At 48.6% G+C, this 18,570-nt stretch overlaps 1 protein-coding gene across 3 annotated transcripts in view; it reads right to left on the bottom strand.

Moving 5' to 3' along the window:
* The window catches only part of KDM4A (lysine demethylase 4A), a 43,938-nt gene that overhangs the window by 17,781 nt on the left and 7,587 nt on the right, over positions 1–18,570 (bottom strand). For all 3 annotated transcript variants that reach the window (XM_045799767.2, XM_045799766.2, XM_045799765.2), the window contains exons 5-12: positions 18,219–18,412; positions 16,083–16,132; positions 15,209–15,312; positions 14,679–14,816; positions 13,763–14,010; positions 12,689–12,888; positions 11,226–11,602; positions 924–1,044 (exon numbers count right to left, since the gene is read on the bottom strand). In XM_045799767.2, coding sequence (XP_045655723.1) covers positions 924–1,044; positions 11,226–11,602; positions 12,689–12,888; positions 13,763–14,010; positions 14,679–14,816; positions 15,209–15,312; positions 16,083–16,132; positions 18,219–18,412 — 1,432 coding nt within the window. The remainder of the gene's footprint in view (positions 1–923; positions 1,045–11,225; positions 11,603–12,688; positions 12,889–13,762; positions 14,011–14,678; positions 14,817–15,208; positions 15,313–16,082; positions 16,133–18,218; positions 18,413–18,570) is intronic.

The raw sequence follows: 18,570 nt of genomic DNA, 5'->3' as shown, positions 1-18,570 counted from the left end.
GGCGCCCCTTGAATAAATTTTTTAAAAAGGTATCAGACACCACCTCTGCTTGGCCCCAAGTCTACATCCTCCACAGACACTGAACATAGGTTTCCAATACCAACCAAAGCTAGAAGGCAGGGAGGCACTGAACTCAGGCTTCTCCAGGCCCTACCACACTCAAAGGTCTACACCCAACCCCCAAATCCAGCTGATTTTATGCTCCCAACACCTTCACTACATCCCTCCCCCATCCTTACCACCAGCATCCTGCTTTAGACCGTCCCCTATCTCTCAGAGACCAAGACAAAAACCCATCTGTTGCCCTCAAAGCCATTCTCTAGATGCAGTCACTAGGCACGATTCTTCTAAAGCAAATCCGGCCACTTAAAACCCGTCAAAGGTTCCTGAAGGTCCCCTAGAGAAAGTCTCCCCCCACCTCACTCTGGCCCCACCCATCACACCCTGACCAGGCCCTTTAACTGAGTGGCTCCCTCTGAATCTCTCTTGGTGCTTCTGCGTAGATTAACGTCTCCTTCCTTTAGATCTGTTCGCTTGTCAGCTTGCCCCACTACCTTGTGAGCTTTTTGAGGGCACGGACATATCTCAGTTATCTCCGCAGCTACACATTCGGCATTGGGCTTGGCATCACTGACAGAACTGCCATCCAGAAAAATCAGCCTGTACCTCCTAGTAAAGAAAGAGGACCTGCACGCGATCGTCCTGCATTAGGCACATTCCAAGATGCACAGACATACAAAGAAAGAGAATTACGAATTAAGTATCAAATGAGATCCTGTCCTCTTTGTGGAGTATCTGGGAGAACAACTAAGCCACAGGCCCACCCCTGACACTCAGCTGGGCCTCCCAGTGTCCTGTCAGAGCAAGTCCTAAGGTGGTGAAACACTTTCCTCTTCCTGGTGAAGAGGGAAAACAACACTTACCATCATCACTGACGCAATCCTGCAACACGAGTGGGTGATGACGGGGGAGCTTGCTTAAGGGCTGACGACGGCCCTTGGACTTCTTATTCTCCTCCAGGGAAAACATGTATTCATCCGCCACCTGGGCAAACCACAAGAAGAAATCAAACTGGTCTTGCCTCCACTTAGGGACACAGCAGAAGTTAGTCTTACAATGAAAAGCAAAGGAAAGGGTAGGCATAGAGAGACACAAAGAAATATAAAACCAAACCCAGAACACACCTGTCTTAGGAAAAACCAAAATGGCAGTACCATGCAAACTAATCTAAACTAGGATTATGTAAACATTTTAGGGCAAAATCTCTTCCTATCAAGTGTAGCTCCTGTTCTCAGAAGCAGCCTGAAACAAACGTACCAAAAATAAATGTACTCTACAGGAGAGCCACGTCCCCTCCCTTAAGCTCACAGTCATGAGACTGCGTCTCTGAGAGCCCCAGAGAAACCAGGTGCCCCTTTTCTTGGACCAGAAGGGCAGCAGCACCTGTTACAAAGAGCCAGGCAGCTGAGCCATTGGACTTGAAAAGCTAGAGGACATCCGAAGGGGTGAGGAACAGCTGACCCATTAAAGTAAAATAGGCCAGCCTCTCCTTGTGCGCTGTCGAGCCCTCAGCTCTTGCTCATACTACTCATTCCTCCGTTACGCGCATCTAAAACTCTGGCCTCGCTACAGAAGCAAAAGTTGATGTAACGAGCGCTGTATTTAGATAATGTCAGAGCAAATGCAACTAAGTTTAAGATGTACGAGACTGAATCAGTAATACCACATGAGTTTCTTTCCAGTCAATGTATTTAAAACTTGGTTATCCTCTCAGAAAAAGCATTTGACAAAGTACAATATCCATTCACGATAAAAACCGTCAACAAAGTAGGTTTAGAAAGAACACACCTCAACATAATAAAGGCCATATATGAAAAACCCACAGGTAAAATCCTCAACGGAAAAAAAACCGAGCTTTTCCTCTAAGGTCAGGAACAAAACTAGGATGTCCAGTCTCACCACTTTATTCAACAATACCAGAAGGCCCAGCCACAGCAATCAGACAAGAAATAAAAGGCACCCAAATCGGTAAGAAAGAAGTAAAATTTTCACTATTTACAGAGGACATGATACCATATATAGAAAACCTGAAAGATTCCACCCAAAAAAACTGCGAGAACTGATAAAGGAATTCAGTAAAGTCGTAGGATACAAAATCAATCTACAGAAATCTGCTGCATTTCTATACACCAATAATGAAGCAGCAGAAAGAGAAATTAAGAAAACAATCCCCTTTACAATTACACCAAAAATAATAAGATACCTAGGAATAAACCTAACCAAAGAGGTGAAAGACCTATACTCTGAAAACTATAAAACGCTGATGAAAAAATTTGAAGACAACACCAAAAAATGGGAAGACATTCCATGCTTATGAATGGAAGAACAAATACTGTCCTACCCTAACCAAAGCAATCTACAAAGTTAATGCAATCGCTATCAAAATCACAACAGCGTTTTTCACAGAACTAGAACAATCCTAAAATTTTAATGAAACCATGAAAGACCCCTAATAGCCAAAGCAATCTTTTTTTTTTTTTTTTAAGATTTTACTTATTTATTCAACAGAGAGAAAGAGTGCACAAGCAGGGGAAGCAGCAGGCCAAGGGAGAGGCAGAAGCAGACTCCCCACTGAGCAGGGAGCCCAATGCGGGGCTCGATTCCAGGACCCTGGGATCAAGACTTGAGCCAAAGGTAGATGCTCAACTGACTGAGCCACCCAGGCGCCCCCTAGCCGAAGCAATCTTGAAAAAAAAAGCAAAGCTGGAGGCATCACAGTTCCAGACTTCAAGTTATGTTACAAAGCTGCAGAAATCAAGAGTACGTTAATGGCTCATAAATAGATGCACAGATGAATGGAATAAAAAATCCAGAAATAAACCCACAACTATATGGTCAACTGATATTCAACTAATTAATAATGTAAGAACATGCCACGGGGAAGAGACAGTCTCTTCAACAAACGGTGCTGAGAAAAGTGGACAGCTACGTGCAAAAGAATGAAACTGGACCACTTTTCTTACATCGTACACAAAAATAAATTCAAAAAGATTAAAGACCAAACGAGAGACCTGAAACCATAAAAATTCTAGAAAAGAGCACAGGCAGCAATTTCTCCGACATTGGCCACAGCTATGTCTCCTGAGGCAAGGGCAACAAAAGCAAAAAGAACCTACTGGGACTAAATCGAAATAAAGAGCTTCTGCCCAGTGAAGGAAACAACCAACAAAACTAAAAGGCAGCAGCCTATGGAACAGGAGAAGGTATTTGCCAATGACGTACCTGATAAACGGTTAGCATACAAAATATATAAAGAATACACACAACTCACCACCCAAAAACCAAATAATCCAATTAAAACTGGGCAGAAGACACGAACAGACATTTCTGTAATGAAAACATCCAAAAATGGCCAACAGGCACATGAAAAGATGCTCAACATCACTCATCATCAGGGAAATACAAATCAAAACCATAACGAGGTATCACTTCACACCTGTCAGAATGGCTAAAATTAACAACACAAGAAACGGGTGTTGGTGAGGAAGTGGAGAAAAAAGAACCCTTCTGCACTGTTGGTGGGAATGCAAACTGGTGTCGCCACTGTGGAAAACAGTATGGAGGTTCCTCAAAAAATTAAAAACAGAATTACCCTACAACTCAGTAATCACATTAGTGGGTATTTACTCAAAAAATATAAAAATACTAATTCAAAGGGATACATGCACCCTTATGTGTACAGCACCATTATTTACAATAGCCAAAATATGGCAGCAGCCCAAGTGTCCATTTACCGATGAGTGGATAAAGATGTGGTGTATACACACAATGGAACACTATTCAGCCACAGAAACGACGGAAATCTTGCCATTTGCAACAACACGGATGGAGCTGGAGAGTATAATGCTGAGTGACATAAGTCAGAGAAAGACAAGTACCATGTGATTTCACTCATGTGGAATTTAAGAAACAACAAGCAAAGGGAAATAAAAGAGAGAGAAAGACAAACCAAGAAACAGACTCTTAACTACAGAGAAAAAACTGATGGTTACCAGACAGGAGCGGGTGGAAGGGATGGGTGAAACAGGGATGGGGTAAGCAGTGCACCTTAATGAGCACCAGATGATTAAAATAAAAAACCTAAAAATAAAAACTTGGGTCATCCTGCATTTAGGAGAAACGGAGTTAGCAAAACCCATTAAGCAAGGAAACAAGGCCTGGAAGAGGCTACTTGCAACTATGACAAAAACCGGTTCATCAGCAGTGCTAGGGAGCAGTGGCGGCGCTGGAGGGCCACTTCAGAGAAGTCACGCTGGGCCTACGGCTCCATGCGTCAACCACGTAGAACCCTAGAACTGAAGGCCCACACTTAGAATGCCAAGAAAAACCAAATTCTGAGCAAGCCACGTCCGGGGAGAATAGAGTCAGAGAGACGCCCCAATGATGATAGACTTTTTATCAGATCTGAACTATACTGACAGGCTAAACCAGCAATTTCCAAAGTGCACATCAGGAAGGCCCCTCAAGAGCCTCCAACAGAAACAGCCCTACTTTTGATATATACTTTTTAAATGAGGAAGATTTCACTTAAAGAGTTCTTTGGCTGAAGCAAACTGGAAAACTAGACTCTTCAAATTTATTGCAGAGCTACCATGGAAATAAAAAACTTTTGGGACATGCACTCCCACCACATGTATACTTACTAACATACACCAATGTGCTTATGCACATTTTCACACAAGAACAGACTATAAAGGCACCTGGGTAGTGCAGCTGGTTAAGCATTCTACTACTGGGTTCGGCTCAGGTTGTCATCTCAGGGTCATGAGATGGAGCTCTGCACTGGGCTCTGCACTCAGCAAAGGATCTGCTTAAGACACTCTCTCCCTCCGCCCCAATCCCCTCCCCTCACTGCCATGCACATGCGTGCTCTCTCGCAAATAAATCTTAGTTTTATTTCTTCAGTTTTTAATTTTTTTTTAAGATTTTATTTATTTATTTGACAGAGACAGAGACAGCCAGCGAGAGAGGGAACACAAGCAGGGGGAGTGGGAGAGGAAGAAGCAGGCTCCCAGCGGAGAAGCCGGATGTGGGGCTCGATCCCAGAACGCTGGGATCACGCCCTGAGCCAAAGGCAGACACTTAACGACTGTGCCACCCAGGTGCCCCTATTTTTTCAGATTTTATTTATTTGACAGAGAGCGCGTGCACACACAAGCAGGGGGAGCAGCAGGCAGAGGGAGAGGGAGAAGCAAGCTCCCCACTGAGTAGAACCTGACGTGGGGCTTGATCCCAGGACCCTGGGATTGTGACTTGAGCAGAAAGCAGATGCTTAACCATCTGAGCCACCTGGGAGCCCCAATAAATCTTAACTTTAAAAACCTGACTATGAAAAGATAAAAATAAAGTTCCACTGAAGGCGCCCGGCTGCTCAGTCAGTAGAACACGTGACTCCTGATCTTAGCGTCGTGAGTTTGAACCCCAGGCGTGGTGCACAGTTTAAAGTAAAAAAATACATAAGTAAATAAATAAAATAATAAAGTTCCATTATTTCTGCGACCCGATTATCTTCTTACATGCTGCCTTTGAAGCCCACCTAGATAACAGGCCTAAACCTGGGATGTGGCAGTGGCAGAGACCAGGAAGTAAGAAAAAATAAAGGAACCAGAAATGATGGGATTTCCAGCCTGGATCCCCAAGGTGAGAGAGACTTAAAAGGATTCACAGGGATGAAAGGGGAGGAGTCACAAGCCAAGTTAAACAGGAAGGCACAGACCACTGCCCTGTTTCTCTGGAAACACCCAGAGGGAAGAGAAGAAATCAGCGTGAGGGTTCAGAAAGCAAGTCTGAGCAGGAGCTGTAGATTTCGGGATGCGTAGCATCAGATTCAGAACTGAAATCATGGGAGTGGGTGACATTACCAGTAGAAGATAAACTAAATGGAGAACAAGCCTTCTGGAATAGGAGGAGGAAGACAGAGAAAAGGGAGATCCAGGGGCACCTGGGTGGCTCAGTCGGTGAAGCATCTGCGTTCGGCTCAGATCATGACCCCAGGGTCCTGGGATTGAGCCCCGCATCGAGCTCCTTGCTCAGCGGGGAGCCTGCTTCTCCCTGTCTTCCCTGCTCTTGCTCTCTCTGTCTCTCTCAAATAAATAAATAAAATCTTTAAAAAAAAAAAAAAGAAAAGAAAAGAAAAGAAGATCCGGCCACAGAGAGTAGAGGAGGAATGCAGAAAGGGGAATGCCACAGTGCCAAGGGATGCCTAAGAGCGGAGCAGGAAGGGGCTAAGGACTCAGCAACTGGGCGGCGTCAGGACTTTTCTAAGTTCCAGCAGACAGAAGTAAGAAACTAAGGAATTAATGCATCTGAGACTCTTCTTGAGAAGATTAAGGGAAGAAATGAGATCATAGGGACTTCCCTCCAATTGTATTTGAGAAAGGGGGCTTCATATGGTTTTACAGGCAGAGAGTAAAGAAGCCTGTGAGAGGAGAGATACTAAGCATGGGGCAGAGTAATGGTCCCCCAGAGATGTGCAGTTCTAATCCCTGTGAATGCTATGTTGACATGACAACACATTAAGTTTGCTCATCGGATAAAATAGTGAGATCATCCTAGATTCTCTGGGTAGGCCCAATGCAATCAAACAGTGCTTAATAATGAAGATGGAAGCAGAAGACTCCGCGTCCTAGTGATGCGATGTGAGCAAGACTTGGCCGATGTGGCTGCTTTTGAAGATGGAAGAAAAAGGCCACAGGCCAAGGAATGGGAGCAGCCTGAAGAAGCCAGGCAGGGCATGGCGTCTCCCTCTGGAGCCTCCAGGAAAGTACACAGCCCTGCTGATACCCTGACTTTGGCATAATGAGGCCCAAGTCAGACTCCTGAGGAACTGGAAGATAATAAACCTATACTGGTCTCAGACCCTCAGTCTGTGGGAACTTGTAAAAAGCAGCAATAGGAAATGAGCATGGGGTAGGAGATACAGACAGATCATTTGGGAGGTCCAACTGCTGGAGGAAGCAGAGGGGTCAAGAGCAAGAATACCAGCATGCAGCTCTGGGAAAGAAGATGCCAGTATCCAGCCCTGTTCATTCCTCCTGTACACCAGCCTATGTACCCAGCATACCTTGCTTGGGGCCGCAGCAATGCAGACACCGGCGACACACGATCCCGAGTCTCAAGGAGCACATGGCCCAGCCAGACGTGGACTTGGTGTGCGAGTCTCAAGTCTCCACCCTTTCCACTACCGTCCCATTGCCTCTGACCAAACTAGTCAGGTCTATTCAAATAGTTAAATATCTTTCCACATTTTCTCATCTTCTGACCTCAGTACTCCTCCCGCTACATGGTCTCCACGTGGCCTTCCTCCCTGAGATGTGCTCTGACTTCTGAATTCCTTCAGTATGTAGCAGAAAGGGCTGGGTTCCAACCCCAGTTCTAGCCAGCTAGCTGTGTGAGCCCAGGCAGGTAGCATCCCACTCGTAAAGCGGGAGCGGTGAATGCTGACCCCGCCCCGGGCTCTTTGTGAGGATGGCCCCTGCCTGCAAGAGAGCTAGAGCTCAGGCTCCTGAGTTCTCTGTTCCCCCTTTTCTAATATCAAGCACCCAGGTCAAGGGCAATGTTCTTTATGGGGCTTGTTCAGTACAGAGAAGAGCCAACTGCTCCCTCCTTGTTTTCGAAACTCACTTTTTCAAAACAGCTTAAACTAACAAGAAGTGTTACAACAGACACATCATTGTAGCTTTGGTGCTTCGGCAGTCAGTCAACCTAGGTGCTTTTACCAAGGCCCTTGACATAAGGCAGCACATAAACTGAACAGCAAGAGGCCCGAATTACAGCATGGGGGATGCTTGAAGTGGGGGCAGGAGGGCCACAAGGGTACTCCTCAAAACCTAGCTATTTCCAAACATAGATACAATGCCATTAGACCTCTCCAGGGATAGGTAAAGTGGTTCAGCTTCGGCCCCAAGCCTTGACTGTCAGTCCCCTATTCCAACCCAATCAATCAATCCTGATAGCAGCTTCCTACTAAAACTTCCATTCATTCCTTCCACGTTTACAGAAGGCTCATGGGCCAAGTCCCAGGACCATGCTGGTGCCTAAAGAAGCAAGGCTGATGTGGCACAGGGTCTGGCTCCTGGAAGTTTGCCTCCCCTGCCTAGGACAACCGTGCAGACAGTAAGACTATCATAAAAAGGGAGCCGAGTGCTGCAGGTGTTCAGAGCAGGAAGGAAAGCACATGGCAAGCAATGAGAGGTTTCTGGGAGTAGTGACTTTTGAAAAGGGCTGGGCTCCAATAAGCAAGAGAACCGTCCCAGGAGAGACGTGTGCCAAGGACTCCCTGGCTCCTCCTACCTCAAAACCACCTGTGGCCTGGTGCTGGCTGTACAACAAATGAGAATGCATGGGAGGCTGCTGAACTGTGCACTAAAAGACGGTTGAAGCGGCACACTTTACGTCACATGTACTTCCGTACAATTAAAAAACCAATCAACCCAAAATGTAAAAAATAAATATAACAGAAGGAGTGCTTCAAATGATAAAAGGAGAGGTGAAGCAAATGTGGCCCAGTATTAACAACCATCAGGCCCAGGTGAGAAGCATTTGTGGGTTTACGTTATTATTCCACACCCATCTCTGTGCATTTAAAAATGTATTCTGGAAATCTTCAATCTCCAGAAACTCATGGCCGTGAACCTCCCAAAGTCAAACTGCTTCAGTGCACATAGACCACTACGATCTGGCTCCTGACACCCTCCTCAGCACCTCCCAAGGCCCTCTGCAGACCCATGTGCCTGAGACCAACAAAACTCTGCACGTGCTCTGACCCTGGCATGTGCGACCATCACCATTTAGAACACTCCTCTCCTGGATCCCTTCCCAATTTCCCTCCAGCTGCCGCGCTTACACCTGCCAATCTTCAGCCTAGCTACAATGCCTGCTTCTCTGCAGTCTCCCCGCAGTCTTCACCCCAACCCCAGGCTGAGCTAACTCTTCCACTTGGACTACAACCCTTACCTCTCTGAAGCAGACTTACGTGCTCACATCCAGACTACGATCTCCTCGAAGGCACAGTCCCAGCCCCGAGCAGGCATGCTGTGTGTGTTACGGAGTAAACTGACCGCGCAGAGCGGCCAAGTTAGTTTTAGAGAATGTGAAGTAGTTCAAAGACGGCGGCGCATCTGGGAGGGTGGGGGCAGGGGCTGGGTGGCGATGCAACGGAGAATGGCAGTACCGTCAGACTCCAGCTAAGAAGGCCGTACAGACACAGAAAGGAGCCAGGAAGGCACTCAAAGAACAGGAATAAGAGGCAGGTCAGAGAGAAGCCTTCTTCTGCCACTGTATTTCCATAAGGAGGGTTTCCTGGCTTTTCCAGGAAAAGGCCTGACCTGGCCCTTAGTGAGCTTCACTTAGCTGGGATCTGCCTTCTGAGGAGGGAGTGCATTCAGGTCGACGTCCACACATGGGAAAGGCAAGTGGAAAACGTTCAGCCGCTATGAGAGGCCTGCGTCCCCCAGGACTGCCTGCCGACTAGGCAGGTAACCTCCCTCACTGAGGTTAAATGAGCAGCAAAGCCATTTGGCCAGAAGTTAAAAGCCACTCTCCTCAATCATTTTAACTGGTAAGGAAGCAACATTCTGAGCTCCATATGCCTGACTCCTGTATCCATTCCTTAACTGGTTCCTCATTTGGGAGGAAAAAAGATGGGTGCTATTTGTTGGCTCCTCCCACCACACACACACACACACACACACACACACGCGCGCACGCACGCACGCAACCCGACTCCGCGGTTAACTTAGCAGTGACATCTAGTCTAAAACAATGCGGATAAAGTATTTAGCATGTAGTAACTCCTTGCTATTGTTGGCTGCTTTTGTGGTTATGAGACTGCAACCACAGGCAAGAAAGTCAGGAGGACGCTGCACGAGGACAGTGCGACCTGCAGCACGACAGCGGGTCAATGAGGACCCGAGAGCTCTGTGAAGAAGAATGACTCCGATGTGGCATCGGGGACCATAAGGGATTCTAGTGTCCAGACTGGAAAGCCAGCTCCTGTGGAAGCTGCCACAGGAGAGCAGAGAGCAGCCACCAGAGGCAACGAGGAAGAAGGAAACACCGTCCTCCACTCAGCAGCCCGCGCTCACCCAGATGGAAGGAGGGACGTGCGGCAGAAAAGATCTACAGAAACTGAGCCCTAGAACTGAGAGAAGCCAGAAAGGAAAGTGTTGTGGGTATTCCAGACAAGGGACACACCAACCACAAAAAGGCACTACTGGGAAAACCAGAACTGTAATACGGACTCAGGGTTAGTACTTCAGCCAAAAACACAGAAAGCCAATAGGCCAAATGCTAACATTCGGAGACGATGAGTACACATGAGGAGCTGGTGTAGACTTTTAAAATATTTCGTAATAAAAACTTTTAAAGACCAGTTTTTCAAAGGTAAAGGTAAGGAAATGAGGAATAACTAAAACTTTTCTACACTGGCTTCTACCTGCCAGTGACCCCACCCCAGCCCCACACGACGCTGCAATGTGACCCATAAGCTGTGAGCCTGGAGAGTAAGAGCAGGTCACCTGGGTAGGCATGAGCCGGCTGTATTCAACACAGCTCTGCTGTGTCCCACTCAGTTCCATCACGAGCCTTTTTACACAAAACAGAGAGAGAGAGAGCAGCTTTTGGCGTTCACATTTACGGCTTTGGGAATTCATCCTGGTCTCCAAAAAGATGCTCTATCAAGAATGTTGTACTGGGAGATGAAGAATGTATGGGGGGAGGAGAGGGAGAATTCCCATGGGTGTCTACAAGGCAGTCAAGATTTGTAAGGGAAAAAAAACCCTTGAATTTTCAGGTAAGAAAGGCCATCTCATCCCCAACCCAGACATCTGGGCTGCAACCACTGCCACTCTAACCCTCATGCCTCTAGGGCAGGTGGGGTCAGAAGGTGCGTCCAACAGCTGGAGATCTGCAGCTGTCATTAAGATTGCTGGATTCTCTGGAACAGTCACAGGGGGCAGAGAAAAGGAACTCCCAGCAAAGAACAAGCTGGAAGTGAACCAACGCCACCCAGCTTTCTGCCTGACGGTACAGACTGGCGGTCTGTTCTGACGGTCTCTCCTGCCATCTTGGACACCTGCAGCAAGTACACCGCCCCCCAGACTACCTCCCCTCTACAGGACCCCAGCCAGGCAGCTCCTCCCCCAAGCACTACCCAGAGCCCATACCTCTGCCAGCTCCCGCTCACTGATACTTCCGGTGGCACCACCTTTCTTCCGCGTGCAGGGCTCTCCCACGGTGACCCTGCCGTCCCCTTTGGCATAGCTGTGCACAGTGAGAACTCCCGACTGCCCTTGGGCTCGGCAGGACAGAGGCTCACTGGTTTCTGAATCAGAAGAAATAGAATCCCGTGAAGAACTGGAGCCCAGGCTAGAAGATGACTTCTTTTTCGAACCTGAGAGGACCAGGCGTCCCCCTATAGAAGCAGGGTTCACAGAAAGATCCAAGGCAGCTGCTTCTTGTTCCTCCTCTTCCTCCTCATCCTCCTCTTCCAGTTTGACGTTTTTAAGCTCTTCAAATTTGACTTCAGAAGAGTCAGAATAATCTGAAACACACACACACGTTGGCCAGAGCCCGTTTCCCCTGGCACATGTGAAGTGAGTGAAAAGCAGAGTGGCAAAGCACAGAGGAACACGGGTGGTGAGTGAGGCATGGCTTCCGGTTCTAGCTCTATCACTACAGGGTCACTGCATGCTCTGGGGCGGACTGCTCAGCCGCTCCGGGGCTCCGGGGCTCCGGGTTCGTCCCGTGGAGTGCAGGCAGCCTACCACCCGACCCCAGGGCTCTGCGCCTATGACGGAGCACAGCCTGGCACACAGCAGACCCTCAGTAAGTGGCCACTGCCATTTGCCCAGAAGTCACCTGCAGGAACGAAGGCCTGAGCGCAGGCCTGGTGGCCCCAAGCTAGGCACTGTGCTGAACAGAGGCCCCAGCACTCCAGTCCCCAGTGCTGTCCAGCTGTCAGCAGAGGCACAAGGCACCCTCAGTACAGATCCTCCACGCCTCACCCAAGGCTGATGCAAGCCCTCCCCTAACAAACCTACCCTCAACGACTGCCCCAGCCGGCGGAGTGGCTGTCCCACCACACCCTATCTGACCACGCCACTTCCTTCCTCAAATCCAAGTAGCCCCTCAAGCCCCCTAGAAAGCAAACCCTAAGATGGCAGCCAGTCCCCGCACCATCTCATTTCTACTTCTCTAGCCTCACCTCCTGCTAGCACAGCTGTCTTCTCCTCTTCCTACCCCTGTATTCAAATTACAAGAAATCACTACCAGCTCCCCAGATAGCTCATGTGATTTCAGACCTCCATGCCGGCACCCTTTCTATCCCCCTCTGGGTGCCCCCGACTGTCTGCCTGCCGGGAAGACTCTAACCTCAGCATCACTTCACCAACCTTCGGTGCTCCCCTGACCCCTCACCAGGCGCAGGGAGAGGGCACCTCCCCTACCTTCTGCCCAGCGTGTCCCTCTCCGAAGGGCTCCTCACACCCATTCTCATGCTCCACCTACACTCTCTGCTCACAGACCCATCTCCCCACTTTTCCATACCTGTGACCCTGCACGCAACATGGCATCTAACACAGAACAGAGCACAGTGACGCTTGTGGGAAAAACACCATAGCCAACGAACCTGGGAAGGGAAGAGCATCGTCGACTTGCCGCACAGAGCTGTGGGTGGGCCTCACGGGAGCGAGGGCAGCCTGGCACTCCGTCACATCGTACTGTCCGGGACTCAGCTCCTCCTTGGGGAAGAGCTCACTCTGACTCACCTCCTGTGGTATTTCAAGACAAACCCGGTGCCTCTTCGTCCCTATACGATGTTTGGCAAGGCTGCGAGGAGGAGAGCACACTTGTTAAGGGCCCACAAATACATGCACAGACGCACACGCTCACCCACATCCACACACAGCTCAAAACAAATGAATGGCCAGAGCCCGTCCGCTATGCTTCACTCTTCAGTCCCTCCCCTCGTCTGTGGGAGAGACAAGAGACTTCACCTCTCTGAGCCTGTTCCAACCAATGGGAAACAGCAACACCATCACCCGCCTCAAAGATCTGATGTGAAGCTTGTAAGGCATGTGGAGTACCTGGCGGAGCACCTGGCCTACAGCAGGTAGCCCAAAACATTCCCCCTTTCTTCACCACGTGGCCCAGGATAAACTCCCCAAAGACAGATCCTCCAGCTCAGACACCAACGACGCTGGCCAACCGCAATCCCACCACCCCCTGCCCTTGTGGGTCTCATTCCCATCACTACATTCTCCTTTGTAAAAAATGTCTCATATACAGAGCGCCTGTCTGGCTCTGTGAGTAGAGCATGCGATTCTTGATTTGGAGGTCGTGAGTTCGAGCCCCACGTTGGGCACAGAGCCTACTTAAAACAATGAATAAATAAAAAATTAAAAATGGCTCATGTGGCAGTGAGAAAACGAATTTTCTGGCTCAGGGGAGCCATGCTCTCTTTGTATGTGACCTTCACTCCAGCCGATTACAGGCCCACCTGCACATGTGGTCATTGCTGGGTGACAGCTGTAAGGAAGAGCCTGGGTGCCCTCGCTCTGAGGATTCTGGAGCCTTTACCAAGAAGAAAATTCCCTCGGCTGTGGCTCAAACACCCCACTTAGAAACAGCCTCTCGACAGGTTATGGCAGCTGCCCAGATACCCTTCCCTCAAACAGCTGGGCCCAGAGAGCCACTGGGTTACCTTCTCTTTAAGTCACCCTCCTCTCCATCCTCAAGCCCTTCCATGTCATCTTCCTCTGGACACTCCTCGTTTCTGGCTCTTGGTGGCAGTTCACTCTCCTTAAGAAACTCAGCTGCTTCTGGCGTGGGCAGAGTATGGTCGATAACTGTGCTGTCTTTCCCAGCTTTCCAAAGTTTGTACCTTTCTGGCTGGAACTTCCTCACAAACACGTCCATGGAGATCTTCACCATGTCCTTCCTACAGGAGCACTGTCCCAGGGAACCAGGAGAGTTCCAGTCAGCACTCCTTAATGGCTTCCACGCGACCCCCATATCCTATCTCCTTCCTCCCATGGAAAAAGACACAAGCCCGTTTAAAGCCAAACTGCTTGCGTTCACAGGCTGAGGGATACTGTCTTGCCAAGCCTTTGAGCATGGAGGGAAGCCGGGAAAATAGCAGGAAGGAATGTGCAGCGCTGGGGCACGCCCACCCGGGCAACTCGCTAGACTGCGCCGAGAAACATGGCAGTGAAGCTCTGCTCACACCCGGGAAGGCCAACGTCCACCTTCCATCTGAGATCTAGCCGAGCCAGTGCGCCGAGCCAAACGTCCAGCCTGCCTGCTTCCCGAACCCTAAGGATTTCCCAGAGAAATCCCACAGTGGCCGAAGCAAGAAATATCAACGTGTGTGGGTGCGGTGTTCAAGCTTGATGGACGGAACCACGGAAACCTCACTTGAGGCGCCCCAGACCTGCACAAACTTTTTACAGTTCTGTCCGAACACAGTATGCTGGCCCTTCTGCACATCCCCATCACCCTGTTTCTGAATTCCAGCAGTTCAAAGAAATGTTCTAATCGCCAACCAGGGTATCTAACAAGAATTTGCTCACCAGACATTGTCAGTCACCACGTTATGGAAAGAAACCAGACAGACTCACCAGCACAGCTTGTTTGCCATATTCAATCCACCGCCGGGTAGCAAAATTGGTGGACTCCGCACAGTTGAAGCCATGGTTAAAGCCGGCATGGTAACCATAAGGGAAAGTGATCATGAACTCTCCAGCCTCCTGAGTGACCTGAACGAGAGCAGACTTGCAGCGGCTGCAGCGAATGGCTCAAGTCTACACAACGGGACCGCTGACTTCCAGCTCTGCCACAACCGCGCTAACCCGGCGTGAGTCCTAATCCTACCAGGGGTTTTGCAAAATGCAAAGCCCTATCCTATGAGACCATCACTGTAACTGACCATTCCTCCAGATCAACACTTCAAGGGGACTGGACTCTGCTCGGGCACTGGGAGCGACAGTACCGCCACCTTTGATACCCTTGGACCGAGTACTGCTATGGGTTAGCCTTGGCCCACTCCTGCTACAGACTGATGAACTCGGTTAAAGCCCCTCTGCGAAACAGACCAAAAAGGGTGGCTTCCTTGCAAGCCTAAGGACTTCTGTATGTAAAATCAGCTCACCTTGTCAAAGGGAATTCCGTATTTCTTCAGCATTAAAGGGGAAATCAAGGTCATCTTGTGGCGGAGAAAAGCCTCGCAGCTTTGAGCACTTCCAGGGAAAAAACCTGTTTCATTGAACACGGGCACGGGTTAATACACTGCTCCACACCAGCTCTGCAGCCCTGGGGCTGCTGCACACCTGGGCGTCTCACTCGGATGATAAGGAGGATAAATCACCACAGATCCTTCTAGCTTCAGGCCAATCCTAAGATTCTACAATGAGCCTCTGGGCTCTCTCCCATGCAAGCTGTTACATGGGTAATCAAATTCTGTTTGGGAGACTGAGATCACCCGAGCTGCCCTGTTCTTATAAAAAGCTTTGAAAACTATTTAGGACCTTCCTCTATGAACCCGTATCCCTCGATCTTCTGTTCGTGACACATCTAGAGTGTGGACTACCCAAGCTCTTCTGAAAAAGGTTCTCTGGGGGTACAAACCTATTAAAGTCCACTTAAAAGAACCAAAGCACAAAAGTTCCATTTTTACATCTGGGTTTCTGACAGAAGAACCAGACCCATTATGCCTGGTATACTACCTGTGGTCAGATAAACGCATGCCTGATAACACAGAGGCAAAGACCAGGAATTACTTAGTAGTCAAAACAAAACAAAACAAAACAAACAAAAAAACTACTTAGTGCCTTCCCAGGACTAACGGACAAAGTTTCCAATTTCAATTGCTCTGCTGGGGTAACCAATCTGGCAGTCTAGCTCTTCCCCCACATGCCAGCCTGAGAAAGGACACAAAAGCATCTGACCACAGAGAAGGGACATGTTAGAGCAATTAACGCAGCTCACAGGAAGGTCTGACCCATCAGGGGAAGGAGACCCAGTACCTTTGGCGAGGCGCTCCAACCGCTTTCCGTGCTCAGGGGGAACAGAGTACCTGCAACAGCAAAGCATTGGGCGCTGAGCGGACGACACTACTGGAGCTAAAGGGCTCTTTCCCATTCCAGAAACAGCTCAAAATACCAGATTTTTCAACTTCTCAACCACAGAAACTGTAAAGGAATCTGGAAAAATGATATATTAGACTATTGGGGGAGGAGGGGAGGAGCCCACAAAGAACTACAAGTGAATCTACTTCTCTTATGTTCATTCATTTACCGAGACAAGAGCCAGAATTTATGGTATGAAATCAGCATTACTCTCCTTTATAACGTTCAAGAAAAAAATTTTTTTTAAAGGATAGCATTAAAGTGCTCCTGGCAAAGCCTAAAAGGCCTAACTGGGATAGGATAGAAGAGGAATGGAAAATGGGGTGAAAATGGGACTTGATACTAGAGACCAGGCCCCGTATCTGCGGCTGAGCCCATTTTTCTCTTCATCTCCATAACAGCTACACTGATTACCCAGTAATTAATTAATTACTCCTCCACCCTGCAGGGTAGTGAGACACCACGGAAACTGTTCTTCATTAAAAAAAAAAGAAGAAAAAGAAACCACATAACCACTTAAAATTTTTGCAAAACTGTTAAAATTTATATTCTGAAACTCACGGTAAGTCTATTTTAACCTTTACAACTGAGTCTAAAGATTATTCCCCGACAACAGAAATTTCTCACCCCAAATAATTTCACTATGAAACGAAACAGATGTGGAGGAGCAGAAAATGTTGGTCACCCAAAGAACCTTGGGATCTATCAGGCAACCTTGCCCAGAAGTCTCTGGAGGTCCCGCTTCCAATGACCTAAAGAGCACGTGTAGTAACTAGAAAATCTTCTCTCTACATTAGAATGAAAATCCAACCTCAGGGAACTTGGGAATAAAAAGGCTGAAGGAACGAAAGCAACATCTACAAATTCTAGAAGTCTAGCCCTCTAAGAAAAGAAATGCGACAGCAGTTAGGGAGCCAGCAGAGGCTCAGAAGGTCGCCCCCACCAAGATTAGAAACTGGAAAGCATCTGAAAGAAGAAAAGAAAACCTCTGGGAAAGGACGTAGCTGAAGATACTGGCAAAGGAAATGAAAATGCATAGTTTCCACGACTCCCCATGACCTGGCCCACGGTGTCCCTGCCAGCCTCCTCACTCTTGCCTCTTCCTACTCGGCACCCAAACAACAATGGACTTCCTCTAGTTCCCAAAGACATCGTGCTCTCTCTCAACTTAGGCTCTCTGCAGGTATTGTTCCAACCACCCAGACGCACCTTCCTCAGTCTTCCCTGCCCAAACCTGCCACCTTCCCAACCAGATAGCCTCCTCATGTTAGATCTCAGCTTCACTGTCGCCTCTTCCAGGGAAGCCTTCTCCAATCCCCACCCCATGTTCATGAACCCTTCCTATGCGGACCTAGAGCGCCCATCAGAACTTCTCTCACAGTGGATTATTATTTCCTCACACATCTCCTATCTGTGAGAATAGATGCCTCCTCTGTCTTGGTCACTGCTGTCCAACCACAGCACCTTCCCTAAAATGCTGGGACTGAGAGATGGACCAGCACAGGGAGGGAGGAGACAACAGATCTTTGTCTCCCCAACTAGACTGAGAACATCCCGGAGAGCAGGAAGGATATGCTGAGCAGCCTCGCATCCCCTCTCGGGGTAAGCACACACTGCTGCTCACCAAATATTTTCCCCTGCGGAAAAGAAAGCTTTCTATCATGTGAAGGAGTACCTCTAGTCTTGGAAGTCCGCCTCTAAGAAATGCCTCAGGCCTGTTCCAGAGAAAGAAATCACAGTGGGAGAGCCTAGAAGAGCTCTCAGTAACTCAACCAACTTACCCTCTCATACAAGGGTATTAAGAGCCCTGCCCTCTAAAGCCTTGCTATTCAAAGAGGGGTCTGAGCGCCACTAACTCCAACAGCATCTCCTGGCTTAAACACCTGGTGAAAACATCAAATGCCAGTCCCAGGCCGGGCCTCCTGAAGTAGAATCTGCATCTTAACCAGATCCCGAGGTGCTGTGTAGGCACGTGAGAGCTGAGAGGCCTGCGGTGGCCCGAGAAGCCCCAGAGCCAAGTGCGGCCGGCTTTACCAGGACTTGGGCTCTCCGAAGTGCAGGTAGTTGATGCTGTAGAGGTCCATGTCTTCAGTATGCCAGGCAAAGGAGGTCTTCCACATGCCAAAGTACAGGTACGGGGTGTTCACACCCTCAATGGTGATCCCACTCTCCTTCTCCACCAAGTCCAGGATTGTTTTCAGCCGGCCAATATTCCACTCATCCACATGCTGCAAAAGAAATCACATTTGAGGGCAATTATAGTAAAATAAACCAAGGCTCGGAGCCTAAAATCAGAGAAGACGTCATAGGTGACCTGTCACCTCTAATGAAGATGTGGAATAAAGTGGAAACAGCCTGGACCCAAAGACTACAGCCCCCTCACTCA

The sequence above is a fragment of the Ursus americanus genome, chromosome 12 (assembly GCF_024610735.1).
Source record: "Ursus americanus isolate L20-20 chromosome 12, mUrsAme1.1.p, whole genome shotgun sequence".
In the NCBI taxonomy this organism is placed as follows: domain Eukaryota; kingdom Metazoa; phylum Chordata; class Mammalia; order Carnivora; family Ursidae; genus Ursus; species Ursus americanus.
Note: the sequence above shows the minus strand (reverse complement) of the source record. Positions and strands in the feature narration are given on the sequence as shown.